The sequence below is a fragment of the Chenopodium quinoa genome, unplaced genomic scaffold (genome assembly GCF_001683475.1).
Source record: "Chenopodium quinoa cultivar QQ74 unplaced genomic scaffold, ASM168347v1, whole genome shotgun sequence".
Taxonomy (NCBI): domain Eukaryota; kingdom Viridiplantae; phylum Streptophyta; class Magnoliopsida; order Caryophyllales; family Amaranthaceae; genus Chenopodium; species Chenopodium quinoa.
Window position 1 is genome coordinate 1,455,499 of NW_018742577.1, and position 17,155 is coordinate 1,472,653.

At 32.8% G+C, this 17,155-nt stretch overlaps 3 protein-coding genes across 3 annotated transcripts; 2 read left to right on the forward strand and 1 right to left on the reverse strand.

Annotated features, from left to right (window-relative positions):
• The first annotated feature begins 970 nt into the window (after window positions 1–970).
• LOC110720683 lies at window positions 971–3,849 on the forward strand. Its single transcript, XM_021899736.1, has 4 exons — window positions 971–1,693; window positions 2,475–2,639; window positions 2,870–3,142; window positions 3,724–3,849. The coding sequence occupies exons 1-4, from the start codon at window positions 971–973 to the stop codon at window positions 3,847–3,849; spliced, it is 1,287 nt and encodes a 428-aa protein (XP_021755428.1).
• A 2,309-nt stretch (window positions 3,850–6,158) lies between these two features.
• Window positions 6,159–8,258, forward strand: LOC110720684 (F-box/LRR-repeat protein At3g26922-like). Its single transcript, XM_021899737.1, has 3 exons — window positions 6,159–7,013; window positions 7,706–7,867; window positions 7,971–8,258. The coding sequence occupies exons 1-3, from the start codon at window positions 6,159–6,161 to the stop codon at window positions 8,256–8,258; spliced, it is 1,305 nt and encodes a 434-aa protein (XP_021755429.1).
• A 5,431-nt stretch (window positions 8,259–13,689) lies between these two features.
• On the reverse strand, window positions 13,690–16,671 carry LOC110720904 (glucan endo-1,3-beta-glucosidase 14-like). The gene is made up of 4 exons (XM_021899990.1): window positions 16,175–16,671; window positions 15,207–15,935; window positions 14,128–14,787; window positions 13,690–14,010 (listed from the first exon to the last, which is right to left on the reverse strand). Exons 1-4 carry the CDS (start codon window positions 16,242–16,244, stop codon window positions 13,976–13,978), a joined length of 1,494 nt encoding a protein of 497 aa, XP_021755682.1. The 5' UTR covers window positions 16,245–16,671; the 3' UTR covers window positions 13,690–13,975.
• Window positions 16,672–17,155: the final 484 nt, after the last annotated feature.

Genomic DNA, 17,155 nt, shown 5'->3' on the forward strand with positions numbered 1-17,155 from the left:
TCCCCACCTCTTAAAATATATAATTCATAATTTCATTTCTATATACAATAAAACGAAAATTTTAATATCCCATGTTAGAAAAAAAAAAAAAAAAAGCGACAAAGTCTTTATCATAAGTATCAAATCCCATGTTTTAAGAGAAAGCAAATATTTACCCCATAATCTTTACTGCAAGGTCTGCATAAGTAGTAATAGTCTATGTTACCAATCCAATCATAGGGTTTTACTTTTTTACAGACAAAAAAAAAGGACTTCTGTCTAGCCTTGTTTGGTTCACCTTATTTTTACTGATCTGATCTGATCTGATTGTCTGATTTGACCAAACTTTGACCTTAAGTGTACGATAATTTATAAGGAAAAAATATATGAAGTGAGATCTTGTTAGATTCGTAATAATGTGTAGTCTATTAATATGTAATTTTCACAATTTTTTTCATTACGAAATTAAGAATATTTAGCGATAAAAAACTGAACATAAAACGATGTTCTGATCTGAAATTATTTTTTTTGAAATAAGTAAAAATAAGTTGAACTAAACCAGCTTTAGGTTAATACAGTACTTGTTGTACCCGGAAATTTTTAATTTGCTTCTTTCATTCAACTTCTTTGGCAGCAATTCTCTCTGCATTTTATGAGGTAAGATTTCAATTAAATCAGAAAATCCAATAATCTTATTTTAATTATTCATGTTCTTGCTACTAATTTTGTACATTGTATTTGTGGCAGATTTCAACCTGAAAATTGATGAATTTCATCTCAATGAAGAAGCAAAAGGAGTGTGATAAAGGGAATTGCAAAAAAGATAAGTTAAGTGAATTATCCGATGAATTAATTATCCACATTCTTAGTTTTTTGCCAATTAGAGAGGCTGTTAAAACTGTCCTACTTCGTCGATTCGGAAAGTTATGGACTTTAATTCCTACCCTTAGGTTTGATAAGAGCAATAGGCGACAAATTTATGTTCAATGTTATGAAATTTCACAAAAGTCCTACCCTTGATAAGTTTGAGTTGTTTTTTTTTGGTCCAAATATTTTTGAGTTGTTATTTGTGCATAAAATTTCCAAGCAAAATTTGATCAACTTGACAAATGTTGCCTTAAACAAAAACCCAAAAGCTGTAAGTGTTCAAAATGATGATTTTTGGTCTCCTAGTCCTTACTATCTTCCATCTGATGCCTTCAGAAATCGATACATCGTTTCGCTTTATCTTTATAACATTGAGATTAAATTCCCAGGTAAAGTTGATATGAGTTCATTAAGGAAATTGGAACTTGTTCATGTGATTATGCATGATGGTACTTTCAAAGTTTTAACAAGTGGGTGTCCAAGATTACAAGAATTGGTGATAAAGTATTCTCACAAATTGACTAAGTTGCACTTTACTGCTCCTAACATTGAAAAATTGGAGCTTCATTTTGATCATAGTGTAACATTAATAGAGGAGCAATTTTTCACATTGAATTGCCCTAACCTTAAGATCTTGCATGTTAAAGGAATATGTTTGGGATTTCTACAAGTGATTAATGCTTCATCTGTTCAAGAAGCCAAGATCAATCGATGTACAGAGTGGCCTGGATGTGAGCCGTACTGTGATGACCCGAATAACATGGCTCAGGGCGAATTTGACAAATTACTCAACAAGCTTCGAAATGTCGAGTTTTTAGAATTGGATGATAGAAATGGAGCTTACATTGTGAGTTTTTGCCTCCTTATTCTAGCTTTTAATGAAAAAAGATGCACACTTCACTTGTTTTGGTTTCTCTTCTTTGATTACTTATTATTACTCTAAAGTATAAATTACTACCTCTTCATATATTTAAGTGCCCTATTTGACTTTACACTATTCACATACACCACTTTTGACTATGTGTGCTTTATATATGAGAATTAGCATAGTCATGTTGCTACACATACATAATCTGCTCGTACTATGATGATACCTATGATGTAATTAGTTGGTCTCTTATGTATATAAACTGTTTGTCATTTTTGCAATATATGCACGTTGCACATAGCTTAGTAAGAAGTTGGATAAATTTAGTTGGATTTATATTTGGAAATGTAATGTAACATCTTAATAGATAGTATGGTACTGATGCATTCATGTTAGGAAGTGTCATTTGATATCACATTGGCTGAATTGCTTAAGTTTTGTATCAAAAGAAATTTGCTTTAAAATGTATTTTAGATTAGAGGCAGTATTGAGTTGTAATCCTCTCATATATAGTTGTGTATGAATTGCAATCATTATGCTTTGTTGTGGGATACGAATCGCTACTTGACCCTGAATGTTAGGGCAGGATTATCTTTGTTTCTATATGTTAGCTTAGGATAGGAGTATGAAACATAATGCTCATTTCTTTGCATGGTGTATTTATTTATGGGTGATCATTGCTTAGTAAAACACGCACTTTAACTACTTGTATAAGACAATTATTGGGATATTACTAATGTTGTGTTTCATTCTGTATCAGCAATTAAAACCCTGTGGAGAATATGGACGTGAGAAACTGATTTTTCGAGCACCTAGAAGATATTTACTTCTCAGGCCAGGAATCTATGGAAGCTGTCTGGTAGACATTATCAGGTTACTAAAAAGCTCATCGATCTTAATGGAAGTTACAATATATGCTGATGTGGTAGGTCATCTATCTGCTTATCGATTTATCTAGCTAATACGAAGTTGTTTAGAAGTATACTTCCTTCACTTTTAGTTGCAACAGTTTGACTAAAACTGTGAGAGCTTTTTTTTCAAATAGTTTCACTAAAAGTTAAGGGGAGGAAGTATATGATACTACGATACTAGTACGTATTTAATTTGGTCTTACCTATCAATAACATTGAGATAATTCATGTACTAAAATTTCAGGATTTGTTCTGTGATTGCAATATGCTCATGCATGAGCTATCTTCTCCTTGTGTGCTGGGAAATCTTAGATCTTTTATCATTAGTAAATACAAGAAGCCATGTGAAGCCCTTGGTCAGCTGATAGCATTTGTGCTTAAAAGTGCAGTCATTTTGGAAGAAGTGGCTATTGAAATCAGTGGAAAGGATGAACTGTTTTCAGCAGAGGGCCAAGGATTCATTCTGCAGCTGTTAAGCTTCCCAAGGGCGTCACCGAAAGCCAAAGTTGAAATTCATGTTAAGTAATTATGAATTCAGCATTGGTAATTCGTCTCTGTCACTGTTAATCCATCTGAAGTTAACTGCATTGGAAATGGTTCAATATTAGTGCTATAACTAATCTAGCTATTAGCCTAGAATGCTTTTGTTGTATAAGTGTATAAATATGAAGCCAATGAAGAGTTTGTGCCAGACTGAGAGAAGGATGATCCATTTCTTCCTGCCTGATGAACTGTTTGACACTTACAGTATTTAAATTCCGAGCTAGAACACTGCTTAGCCTCTCTTCTCAGCTTCAGGTGGTTACCTATAATACTAACTAAAACCTTTTGTTTTCAAGCTTCTCTTCCCACAACAGATATGCTTGTGCTATTACTCTGACTGCTAGCTGTTCTTATTTTCATTCCTGTTGTTTTTACTTGTTTTGTACTATGGCAAGTTTGGTGTATTTTGCTAAGACTCTTTATTTTCCAAAGAACTTTTCTCCTTGATGATAAATGCTGTTTCCTTTCTGTGTAAATATAAAGAAGAGTTTATGCCATAATATTAAGTACCACTATTTGTTCATATAACTTTTGAGCTAGAAAATCATTATGCAGTTTGGATTGATCGTTTTACTATGTTGGTGTGATCTCGACTGGGATGCAGCCGTTCATAGACTCGTAGTGGAGTCACCCTTACAGCCTGCCTTTCTTTCCTTTCCTTTGACACCCTTAGCTACTTAAGACCCCAAATAACCAATTAATTGTCCTATAATTTTGAAGAACTTCAAAGCACATCCATGTTTTTTAATTTGCATATGCATCTTACAATACATGTTAAGCATATTATAGTTCAGAACTTCTGAAACTGTCATAAAGACTTGACCAATTTATGAAGGTTTGGTGGTGGTAGTTCTAATCTAGGGTAGTTTGTATAGATAAAGATTCGGATACACGTACAATACGGACACTAGAAAATGTATACTGATGAATAACATTATAACATTATTCACTATTTTAATAATTCACATTTGTTGCTTGTATCACTTAAGCGCGGTTTGTAAATTTAACAAAAACAGAATAGTTTCATAAGTCATAATTATTTGTTATACAAGTACTGTCGAATGAGTTACCCTTGTTTAATTACTTTTCGTAAAGTTTGATGGTGCATGCTAATGCTATAAGAACATATATTAATATGATATACTCTGTATTTTCCATGCTTTGTACACAAATGGGCTCGAGAAATTTAAATATGTGACCTATCGTATATATGTCTTCAATATAGAATATGGATGCAAATAATATAGACTAGATGAAAACCCGTGTGATACACGGTTTTTTCATCTAAGATTTTTAATTATTTGATTTATTGTACTTAATAATTTCAGACAAAATTACAAAAGTTTAATATTTATTTGTACTATAATTTATAATGAATTTATTAAATATACATAAATTGTAAATATGATATTTTTCCGTTATATAAAATCTTTAATGTGAAATGATAAATTTTTAATAATTTAAATCCTAAATCATTATTCAGTGTTTTACCATATCTTTTATTTCGATAAATCACCACACTCGTCCACAACCAACCTACTACATCAATGGATAAATTGAACCGTAAAATGTTAGCCAAACTGAAATTGATATAAATTAAATCTATACATTTATATAAATAAATCAATATATTTACCAATAAATAAAAAATTATTGCGATATAAAATCAAATCTATACATTAGAATTTTTTAATCATCTCCAAAAATAACCAAAGCCATCCATATACTAAGTATACAACATCTAATCGTATGCCATTACATAAACAAATAATCGTTAAGTATCCTAAATAAATACAATATAACTAATAATTACAAATATAAATTTAAACATAAGATTTTAAAAAATTACCCGGACATTGATGACCTAAAACTAACACAAAATTACCAACACAAAATTCGCTTGATGGGGTTTTGTATTGATACGAAATTTTATTTGTGCCGTATGATGTGTTAGATCTGCATGTAAAAAAACATTTAGTAAATAAAACATAAACATATAATTGTTGAATATCACAAATTAATACAATGTAGGTAATAATTAGAAATACTAATTTAAACCTAGGATTTTAAAAAAATTAAACTAAAAATTACCCAGTCATTGATGACAAAAAATTAACACAAAATTACTAACACAATATTTGCTTGATGGGTTTTTTTATTGATACGAAATATTGTTTGTGTCGTATGATGTGTCAATTTATAAGGGTAGGTATCACAAATTTTAATTTAATTATAATAAACGAACAATTTGTATTTCTTATCATAAATACTATCAAAATTTATCTTATAATGATAGGTATCAAACTTTATTATAAGCGTTATCATTTAAATATTTTTTATTATATTTTTTTTTAAATTTCTTATACTCATAGTATTCAATTAATAAATTTATCTTTTCCTATAGATTTACTTTATTCATTAAAATAATTTAATTCGTAGATTATATTCTGCGTGGCATTAAAATTACAAATCTAATTTGTTACTTTTATCTAGGTGGTGACATAATTTTTTAATTCAAATATAACATACAAATCTTTTTTCTTATTGATCAAAATAAGTATAGTTCTTACGTGGTGCTCTGAATGCTCTCCAAAAATTATATATATATATATATGTTTTTATCTTTTAATGATAGGTATCAATCATTTAAATATTTTTTAGTATATTTTTTTTGGTATACTCGTAGTATTGAATTAATAAATTTATTTTTTCCTATATTTTTACATTATTTTTTTTATTAAAATAATTTAATTTCTGGATTATATTCTAAAATTTTAGATACATAAAAAATGCCTACTTTATTTATATATATTAGATTAGATTTCGCCTGATTAATATATATATATATATATATATATATATATATATATATATATATATATATATATATATATATATATATATATATCTTAACAACAAACCACACTAGAATATTTTCTTCTTATCCTAACCCTAGCCCTCTTCCTCCAGTATTGTTTTTAACAAAAAACATGAATACTACAGAATTACGAGGCAAAAAAGGCATCAAAAAAATCGAACACGGCAACAAAAGAGATCGGTTAAGTGAATTACCAGATGAACTACTTGTCCATATTCTCTCTTTTCTCCCAACTACAGACGCTGTTCGAACAGTCTTACTTCGTCGATTCGGAAACTTATGGACTTTGATTCCTACCCTTACATTCGAACATCCCAATGACGATAAATTAGTATGCAATGTGCTAAAACATCACAAAAGCCCCGTCATTCACACGTTGGAATTGTGCGACGTCGTTGGACTTTCACAAGCAACTCTAACAAAATGTGCAAAACTAGCTTCAACAAAAAAAACCAAAGACCTTTTTCTTTTTATGGAGTATGGAAAATTATGTGTTGTGCCTCCTCATGTGTTTCAAAGTCAGCACATTGTCACGCTCGTTCTCAGTAATATAAAAATCGGGCTCAAACGCCCGGTTTTCGTGGGATCATTGATGCGATTGGAACTTGTCGATGTGAGATTTTGTGAAGGAGCGCTTGAAAAAGTGATAGATGGATCCCCTTGTTTGAAAGACTTGCTTATAGTGAACCCTATTGGTCTACAAGGTGTACAATTTACGGCTCCGAATATCGAAATGTTGATGCTTAGTCTTCATGAAAGACATGTGATGAGTTTTACACTTGATTGTCCTAACCTTAGGATCTTGCATGTTGAAAAATCATATATGAGTCAACTACAATTTATCAATGTTTCATCTGTTTATTATGCTTCGATCAACCCCTACGGCATTTCTCATCGCGGTTTGGGTCAATTAGTTCATGCGTTCCCAAAGATTGAGGTTCTTATTGTGGGTTATGAAGCTTATGCGGTGAGTTTATTTTTTGTTTTCAATAATATAAAATTATAAAGGATCCGTTTGACATCGTTCTAGTTTTTTTTTTTCCAAATAATATGATTTATGTTCAATAATGAATCATTAAAGCATGATAATTTTGAAAGCTGACACCCGAAACTTGTTTCATGTTTTTGGTTTTTACAATGTGTAGTATACATTGGAATTAGTTTTCATATCTTTTCGTCTTAGCACTTTGTACACGATTCCTATCATTATATTTGCCCATGCTCTTGTTGTGCTTTTGACATAAATGTGAGTAGATACCTAATCGTTTTAGCTAGCAACTTGTGCTTGTTGCGATAAAAGGTACGGATAATAATAACTTGTGATGCATTAACGATGTTAACAAATGTCAGTCATGTACAATGTTTGCTCTGTTGGGGGTTACAAATTCTTACTTGTTCCTGAATTGAAAGCTTCTAATCATGCACGAGGTGATTAAACAGGCTTAAGTTTCTCTCAAAATCTCGGTGTTTATTGACTATTACATGTTTGTGGTATCATCTAGATTAGGATACTACTGTGGATGCATGCATCAATCATGTAGTCCAATAGATTGAATTTTCATGATAGATTGATTGCCAAGTATGATTATCAAAATCAAAGTTATTGTGTTATTTGTTCGGTTATTAAAGTGCTAATTATGTTGTTCCACTCTTCACCAGCAATTAAGACAGTGTGGAAATTCGAAACTGGATTTGGAAGATAACAAATGGGTTCGTTTATCTTTGAGACCAAGAGTCCATGGAAGCTGCTTACGAAACATTATTTGTAAGCTGCTAAAAGCGTCGCAATGCTTGCAGACACTTATTATCTATGCCAATGGGGTAGGTCAATCAGCATACTGAGTTTATCAAGCTAATGTACGTATACTGTATACATATTGTTATATACTTTCATATAACTTGCTTCGTTTAATTTATTCTTCAGGATTATTTCTGTGATTGCAACATGCTTCAGCGCGAGCTTTCTTCTCCTTGTGTGCTGAAGAAGCTTAAAACTATCACCATACATGAATGCGAGAAGCCATATAAAGGCCTAATTCAGCTGATAGAATTTGTGCTTAAAAGTGCCGTAGTCTTGGACGAACTGGTTATTCGCTGCAGTAGCAAGGATACGTTGTTTTCAACAGAGGGGCTCGAATTTATTAAACAGATATCAAGCTTCCCAAGGGCATCGCCAAATGCAGTGGCAATTAATATTATGTTCAGTACTTAGAAACACCCCCTATTGTGATTTTAGCAGCCCAATGCATGCTATAAGGTGACACTACTGTTAATCTTAGTTAGTGAGCTTGCAATGTAAATGGTTCTATATTAGTGCTAAACTGCTAATATACTCTATTAGCCTTGAATATTTTGGATTTCTGCCATAATTTGAAGTACTCTGTAACTTTATTCGGTCATATATCTTCACTTCAGCTAGAAAATGATACTGCAATCGGAAAAATAGTCTCACTGAAGAAACATTTAGCCCTAGCATAACAAGTTACACAAATTGTAACCTGACTTGTAACAATTACTCGAATTATTGAGACAAACATGTTGTAGTGAAAAAATCTGTAGAGGTTGTGCTCACATATGCAAGTGATCAATCTTGGCGGAGTTGCCCTTATAGCCTAGATTGACTTGCATATGTGATTGCATAGTAACGGATGTGCACAAAGGTAATTATGGGGAAAATACAGAGCTTTGCTAAAGTCATTGATCTGTCAATATTATGAACTAATATATACTATAGACTATAGTGATGTTAGCAAAAGACGATCATGAGGTTGATGACTACTACAGATAATGCAAATTCTGATAATCATGGGAAAAAAGATAATAATAATTGTAGTAACTCAATGGTGAATTATTACATTGGTGAACAATCAAATGACGAGAATGAGTGGCAAGTTCTAACTGGAAACATTCAAAAGCCAAGATGTATAATCAAAATATAAATTTGTAATTTCAAAAGAATTGAAAATGAAAGGTTGTTCCTAGTAATTGTTCAATGATGACCCTCTTCCAAAAATTTCATTCTCAAAATACAATATTAACATGGAATATTATAATAAGGGTCAATATATGATGAGAAACAAAAATCGATATCAATGATCATCCTATTGAATATAGAGATTACAGAGTAAAAGAAACAAAAAGACAATCCCGAAAGCCACATTCAATAGGATCTACCAGTAATTTCCAGCAGATTAGAAGTTCTGTCCGACATCAACTGTGGCATTACTTCTTACATCTTCCCATTGTAAGTTGAGGTATCTAAAAATTTTCTACGCACCTCCCCATATTTGCCTGTAGAAAATGATGAGCAAAAGCATATCAATACAACCATTAAAGTATTAGCAAATGCAAGGCAGACGATTAAATCATTATAACACAGAAAGATACACCATCATTAAACTAAACTAAAAACCAGACACATAGATTAAAGAAATGAGTGCATAGAAAGGTTGATAGAAAGCCTCAGTGCAAATAAAGAGGTTGCAGTCATCACTAAGCTTTAAGCAAACATTACCCCTCCATATGAAAACAGGGAGTAGGAACTAAAGCAACACCCCTTGCACTACAGGTTGAGACTTGAAAGATACTTCAGATATATTAAGGTTCATCCTACAGAAGATTCAAACATAAATGCGGTTGTCATTTTTTAGCAAATAAGAAAAGATGTTGTAGCATATACTAGATGTTTTTGAGTTTTACTCAATGAAAAAATGGTCAGTCAATGTAACTATGATAATAACCTGTAAAACCATTTTCTGTGAGTGGATAATGTCATACATAATGATACTCTGGCACTCAATTAAAGGGAATAAAAATTATATAGAAGCATAGTTTTCATTATTTAATCCAGAGGCCAAAGAAAATCTCTGAACATGTCTCTTATCTTTGTCCCCCCCCCCCCCCCCCGGGACAAGTCAGAAAATGAGAAATATTTGAGCACTAATACACTAACCAATTTTACAACATAGGAGAGCTTAATACTGACATAAGAAGCTTCGAGTAGGCTTAAAAGTGCAGTGGACAAAGCGTTGGTTTAACAAAGATGACAAACGCATTGCTGAAGAAAGATGCTTTGGGATATAGAACCGCAAACATCACACTCAAAAAGTTTGTTGTCTATGTCAATTGTCAAAGGTAATTGAAGATGTACATCAACAAACAGTTCGATCCTATTGATATAAGATTGATATGCAGATTAAAGCAACGGAACAATATCGAAGGATATAAGTAAGAAAGGCCAACACAGCATTTGATGGGCAGGCCGCAGGCTTAGAAGTGATCAAGGGAAGTAAATACATGGTTTACTTACCTGGATAGAATTTGATATGAGCTAGCTTAGCATATTACAAGGGAAAAAAGATTGCAATGTAAAAGTAAAGACGGTTCAGCATCAGCCCAGAATCTGAACTCGTTAAGAGGGATATTAGAAGTCAGAGGGGAAATATGTGGGCTATCTGAGAATCTTGTTCGTCCTTGTTCTCGATTTTCGTTGGGCTACAATAAATCATATCAGAGGATTTATAAAAATATCTTGGATAATTCTTTGGACCCTTATGAGCAACCCCTTCCATAATAAGTTAGAAGGTAAATGGATCGAGAAATAAATTATATAAGAAGATTTAAGGTCCTCATAAAGCACCACTTATAGACTATAGTCTTCTAGATGATGCCAGAAATCCGGTGATGTGAAGGTGCAAAAAGTTAGGCAATAGATCTTAAAAGTATATGAGTTTGATATCCTAGCCAGAAAAAGCGGCCAAATTCTACTCTAATGGTACTGGTATGATAGCATACCATTCAGAATAGCCAACGATTTGATCCTTCCAAGATGGATTCGGATAATATAATTCATATATATTATATGAGAACAAACACACCTAGTCCATTTACACAAGGAATAAAAAGAAAAAGAAAGTACATACCTTTTCAATGTTGATTGAGAATGAGCATAGTCAAGAGAACTGCAAAGAGATACAAAAGAGATACCTTATTAAGCGATTTTTTTTCACTTTCTGTAATACATATTATTGAATAATACTTGCAAAGACCTACAAATCATATCTTTTGACAAAATTTAACAATACTATACATGCCTTTCTCTGATTTAGTCAATATTTGACGAGTGAGACAGTTTCTCACTTTCTCTCACAATTCTTTTAGTAAAAAAAGATGTCAGAGGAATATACCAAATCACATTGTCACCAAACTAAAAACACACTCACTAAATCAAGCATGTGATAATTTACATTACCTCTTCCATATTTCAGATACTTGTTGTGATCCGTTGTATAAAATAAACCACATTAACACAATGATTAGTGTATCTGTTCAAGTTAAGGAGCTCAATATTAAGACTACAAAGAAATTCCTGTGAACAGACTAACTTCGTATAGCAAAAATCACTTTATCAAAATCCAATATAAGGAATTCATAAGCTTTAATAAACAGACTTAATCCATACATCACATGCAACAGAAAAGGCCATAAGTAACCTAGCAAGACTTAATCCACTCTCACTTCTTAAATACGAAGTACTCTGTAAATTTAAGCAAGCGGTATTTGACCCAATCGCATAGCTTCTGAGGTTCTCAAGAGTTAGATTGATTTAACAGTGTATAGCAAGTATCCATCCTGAAATAAAGGTATAAGTAATTGTAGCTGTTTGCAAATAATGACACCGAGACTAGATTGGAATCACATCAAGGCACGGGAAGCCATTGACAGGAAAGCTACTTCAGAACAGCATGTATAGAAAAAAGCAGACACGACAAATGCCTTATTAGAATTCGCGATTCTAAGCATCACATAGAAGTCACAAAAAATACTATAACTCCACAAAACAACTAATACCGTAGTTCCCCATGATTTAGAACTGATGGCTGAGACACAGACAATAGAAAGCACAACAAATTAGAGATTAAAAAAACTCGAGCACAATTATACGAAGCATCAAGGATACTGAAAAGGTAACGCTCCCACCAATCTAACATATAGAGTCCAAAAGTGACATTGTAAAGGTAGATCTTGCGTTGCAACCAATTCATAATTGCTCGACAACCACGACCTGCAAAATCCTAGATCAAAATCACAGCTCAGATACATATTTTCCTAGACTTGTTTTTAAAACTAAAAAAGTTTTCACCATAAACAATCTACATCTGGTTACAATGATTTGCTTAATCCTAAATACAAACATAAACTAATGTTGAGTAAACAAGTAATATCATATGAATTTCTAACATTTCTTCATCATAGTAATACTCATAAATGCTGCGATTAATTCAATTCAATTTAACTTCATAATATCATACGAAGTATAACAATATTTAAGAGTATAATAATACCACATAGCAAATCTAAATGCAGAATTCAACAAGTTATCTCAGAAAATTTGCAACATTCTGTTTGTCAAATTTAAATTCACAGAACCTAAACACCAATAATTTCAAACAAATTGAAACTTGTCTAATAATCTCTTGCTTGATATAAATTGACCTAAAAATTTGCAATTCTTATATTAAAACATCCTAAAACAAAAATAGATTACCGAGAGTACGAATCGTTGCCCTAATTCGAAATAGGTTTCGCCAATTCAGCTGATCTCGAGCAAAAACAGCAATCAAATTTGCTAATCTTGAGCTAAAACTTGCTAATTCGGCAACAAAATCTCAGAAATTCATCCAATTCAGCATTCTAAATTTAACGGTTGAAGACTTGAAGAGAGAGAAAAAATAGTTGTTGAATACTTGAATTTGATGTAAAGCGTAATTGGGTCTGCCAAATTTGACCCGATAACAGTCAGTTATATTCTACATTTCCTTGAACTTACCAAATAATTTAGGGAATAGTCAAAACCCAATTATAATATGGGCCGGATTATTACTGTATCATTTATCCAATGGGCCTCTTGGCCCACAATTTCATCCTTCTTGTTTTTTTTTTTTTTTGAATGAGGATTTAACACATTCTAATTGATTTACAAAGCCTCCATTCTAATTTTAGAGATACGAGTGGCATATGTTTCGACATAACAGGTCACGTTTTGTTAATGAATGTTTCAAATAATAGGACACTTTTATCAACATAATCAATGTATCAATTTGGTATAAATTTTCATGCTATTGTCAAGAGAAGTCCTTCTTCTATATACCTTAGAGTTTTTAGGCATGTTATCTTTCCATTGCACAATCTATATTTGGTAAATGCATCAATAGTTGTGAATTTAGCTAAACAAAGATGATGATAAGCCTACACCAATACGCCATACTTGCAATCTTTAGTAAGTAATTGCATATTTCACCTTCTTTCTTTCTAAATCAGGTAAAGTGTAATACAAATTGTATTGGATCGTTGTTTGTTGAAGAATTATTTCCATCTCAATTCTGATTTTGGCTCAGGTAAAGATGACAAAAAGGGAAAAGCTCCCCATATCCTACCAATATTCCATGTTTGTAAACTTTGAATATGTAGTAGATTGAAGTAAAACTACTACTTTGCACGTGTATGTACGTATTAAAGACATGATCTCGCTAGTCGCAATATTTTAAGTGTAAACTAATGTTGATAAAGATTATATCTTTCGAACAACCAAAACTTTCTCAATTTCATCAATCACATAAAATTTCAAACCAACAATGATGATCTATGGCAAAATAGAAGGGAAAATAAATTTTATATATATGCCAAGAAATCCATAACCTTGATCTCCATCTTGAATACTAGGACTAGTAGGAAAGAATTAGATACATAAATAGTAAAAGAATACTATAAAATCTATATCATCTAAAAAAAATTACTAACAAGTGAATAAATCACTCATTATAACAATAGTACTATACTAATGTGCATAATATGATAATAAAACACTAAATCTATTCAATAATATTAATAATGCTTTATAAATCCATATATGTCCTTCCTTCATTCTCATCAATAGCCAGTAGGAAACTCGCAACTTCCAAATTCTGCAATTTAAAAAATAATAAACATAAGTTATCATAAGTAAATACGTAGTAAATAAATTGCAATGATTAATTAATAAGCTAATTAAAATTAAAGAACATAATAGAACAAAAACTTACTAGGAGCTTGTGTTACAACATGAGCAGCACCACCAAAATCACACGTACCAGCCGCACGTGTCTTCATTTGATAGTAACTGTTAAAAGCATACGAAGCATGTGCATTAAGGTTACCCGGATTGTAACACGTGGCACCAGGCTGAATCGGACGGCAGTCCGCTTTCCCCTGACCACAGGCCCAATCAAGCCCAGCTTGCAACTTCTTGGCCTCGGCAGCCTCATTAGCCACACACCAACTCTGGCCCTCTTTAGGGACTACCGTCTTTCCGGCATTATTCGCAGCCGCCGGCGCCACCGCACCACCGACCGGAGCCACCGCCTTTGTCGCCGGAGCCGCCGCACCAGCTTCCGGAGCCACTGCACCTGTCGCTGGTGCCACCGCGCCGACTGCCGGAGCCGCCGCCGCAGCTTTAGACGCGGTTAGAGGGACATCGTAGACTTTTTGCTCAGTTGGGTAAAAAAGCCCATAATTTCTCTCGCTTGTTGGGCCGGGCTTTTGGTTTTCGTTGAACAAAGCGAATAAGTAAACGTCCAATGGAATTTTGGGCCTTAAGGGGGTCCCACCACCTGTTAAGACTCTTTTGATTAAGTTTCCGTTGTATGCTGCTGCATTTTGGCTGCTTGCTCCAATTTCGTTTTCATCTCCTTTTGATGGCCAACCTGTGGAAAAATAGAAATTAATTTAATTAATTTTCATACAAATAATTATTGTATAATGGATTATTTAATAATGAAATATTCATCCATAGAGTTTAGCACTAAAGACAAAAACAAATACCAATAAAATTACGCGTAACGGTCTTATTATACGTAAAAAGAATAAACTTATTTTATCGTAATTAAAACCTACGTCATTTGATAAATCATTTTTATTATATGTAGTAAGTACAAACATACTTTATAGTAATTAGAAGTTTAGAACATCATATTTCTTAAATAAATGATTATCGTATGGATTTCTGTGATTAGCAAGGACAATTTGATGTAACAAATTGCTTATGATCACTATATAATCTTTACGAAACTAAATGAATAATAAAAAAGCGGAAGAAGTAATACGGAATGAAACAAAGAAATACCTGTTTCAGTGACGACAATTTTGAGGTCGTTGAATTTAAGGGCATCCATAGCAGCATAAACAGCATCCAATTGGGCCTCAAAAAGGCTATTATACTTAAGCCCATTACCCGAATCCACATTACCAGAATTGGGCCTAAACAAGGCATAATCCAACGAAATATCACCGGAATTAGCCGAATAAGCAAAAAACGGGTAAGCATTAACCATCATATAAGACTTAGTTTTCTTCAAGAATTCAAGCATAGGCTTAATAAACGGGTCCATAAGTTCCTGTTTAAAAGACCCGGATGAAGCCGGGTACGAGCTTTGGAGGACGGAATAAGAAATAGGAGAAGATATCTTAATGTCATTTGCAAGAGAATTTTTTTGTAAGGTGGCATAGACATTGTTCATGGCGGGAACGACGTAGGATGTGACTTTGGAGTCGGCATTGGCTTCGTTCCCGACCGCGATGGCAATGATGTTCGAGCTCGGGTGGTATGGTAGGATGTTGGTTTGCACCCATGAGTCCGTGAATGACTGGCTACCGGCTGCTTCGGCTAGCTTTTCGTTTGGGAGGGCGACGGTCACGGCTATTTTTGAACCGGAGAAGGCTTTTAAGACGCTTGCATCGCTGTCGTAGAGCTTCACACGTGTTATTCCTTGTTGTTTAAGGAGTTGTACCACCTTGTCGGGGGTTGGAAGGTTGTTCGCTATTCTTCCGTAGTTGATCCCAATTTGTCCGGTCTCTTTAAAAACAAAACAACAAATATTGTATTAGAATTATATCCTTGTATAATATAGTATAGTCCGATAAGATGGTATATCGGACCATATTAAAAAAAATTAAATGCAATAATATTAGGTAGTATGGTCCGATACACGTTAAAAAAATGTGTATCGGACCCTACTAAATCCCTCCCGATACTGTAATAGAAGTATCGGGAGAGGATTAATAATAGTATCAATAGAGAATTAAATTACGTACCAACGGCGAGGGCGTAGGTGGAGAGGAGGAGGAAGGAAAAGAGGAAGGAAGGGAGGGAAGAAGGAGCCATTGTTGTTTAGAGGAGAAGTGAGAGAGGTTAGGAAAAAGAGAGGGAGGTTTATAGTTTATATAAGGAGGAAAAATGGGGGGTTAGGAAAGAAAGTGGGGGTTTAGAGTTGACAGAGTGGAACGAAAGAAAAGAGGAGTAATGGGTAAAATGGGGGGACGTTACTGTCGTTCTTTGTGAGAAATTGCCGCGGTCTTTGGGGTCGTGGGTTGTTATTTTTTTCTTATTTTTAATTATTTAGTCAATGTAAATATTAATTAATCCTTTTACTTCTTGTTGTAAGTGAGTTTTACAAACAACTACTTTCACCTGTTTTCGTGAACATAATCATTAGGTTTTATTCCATCCTTTTAAAAAAAAAAAAAAAAAGAGTTTTCAAAGTAAAAATGGTTCATAGTAAATATAGTTTACAGAAATTACTTTATCATATCTAAAATTATTGACATTTTAGCCGCAAATTTGAATGGGTAGCAAATAGCAATTGCTACGTATAAAAAATAACTTACAACTAATTTCGTCAAACATTACTTTTGTGATGATGTAAAAGCTATATAAAAAAATAGCAACTTTTTTTTTTTTTTTTTAACATGACAGAATAACAAAGATACAAAGCTTGCATAGCCTATGTGCCGACTTGCTTTCATGAAGTATTAAACTACAACTATTTTGATAGAAATTAAAATCCATACCTATGCAATTTGATATCTTGCTAATGATAGCTATCTACGTAATTACGTATGATAATTATAATATTTAGATAGATACCCGAAAAAACATTAGAATACAAAAATTGAATACACATATTCTCCACTAGACGAATTTTTTTAAATTAATTACCCTTTCTTTAATTAGTTTCACACTAATTAGATTAATTTGGACCAACGTCATTTTCCATATATACCAAAGTCTCTAAT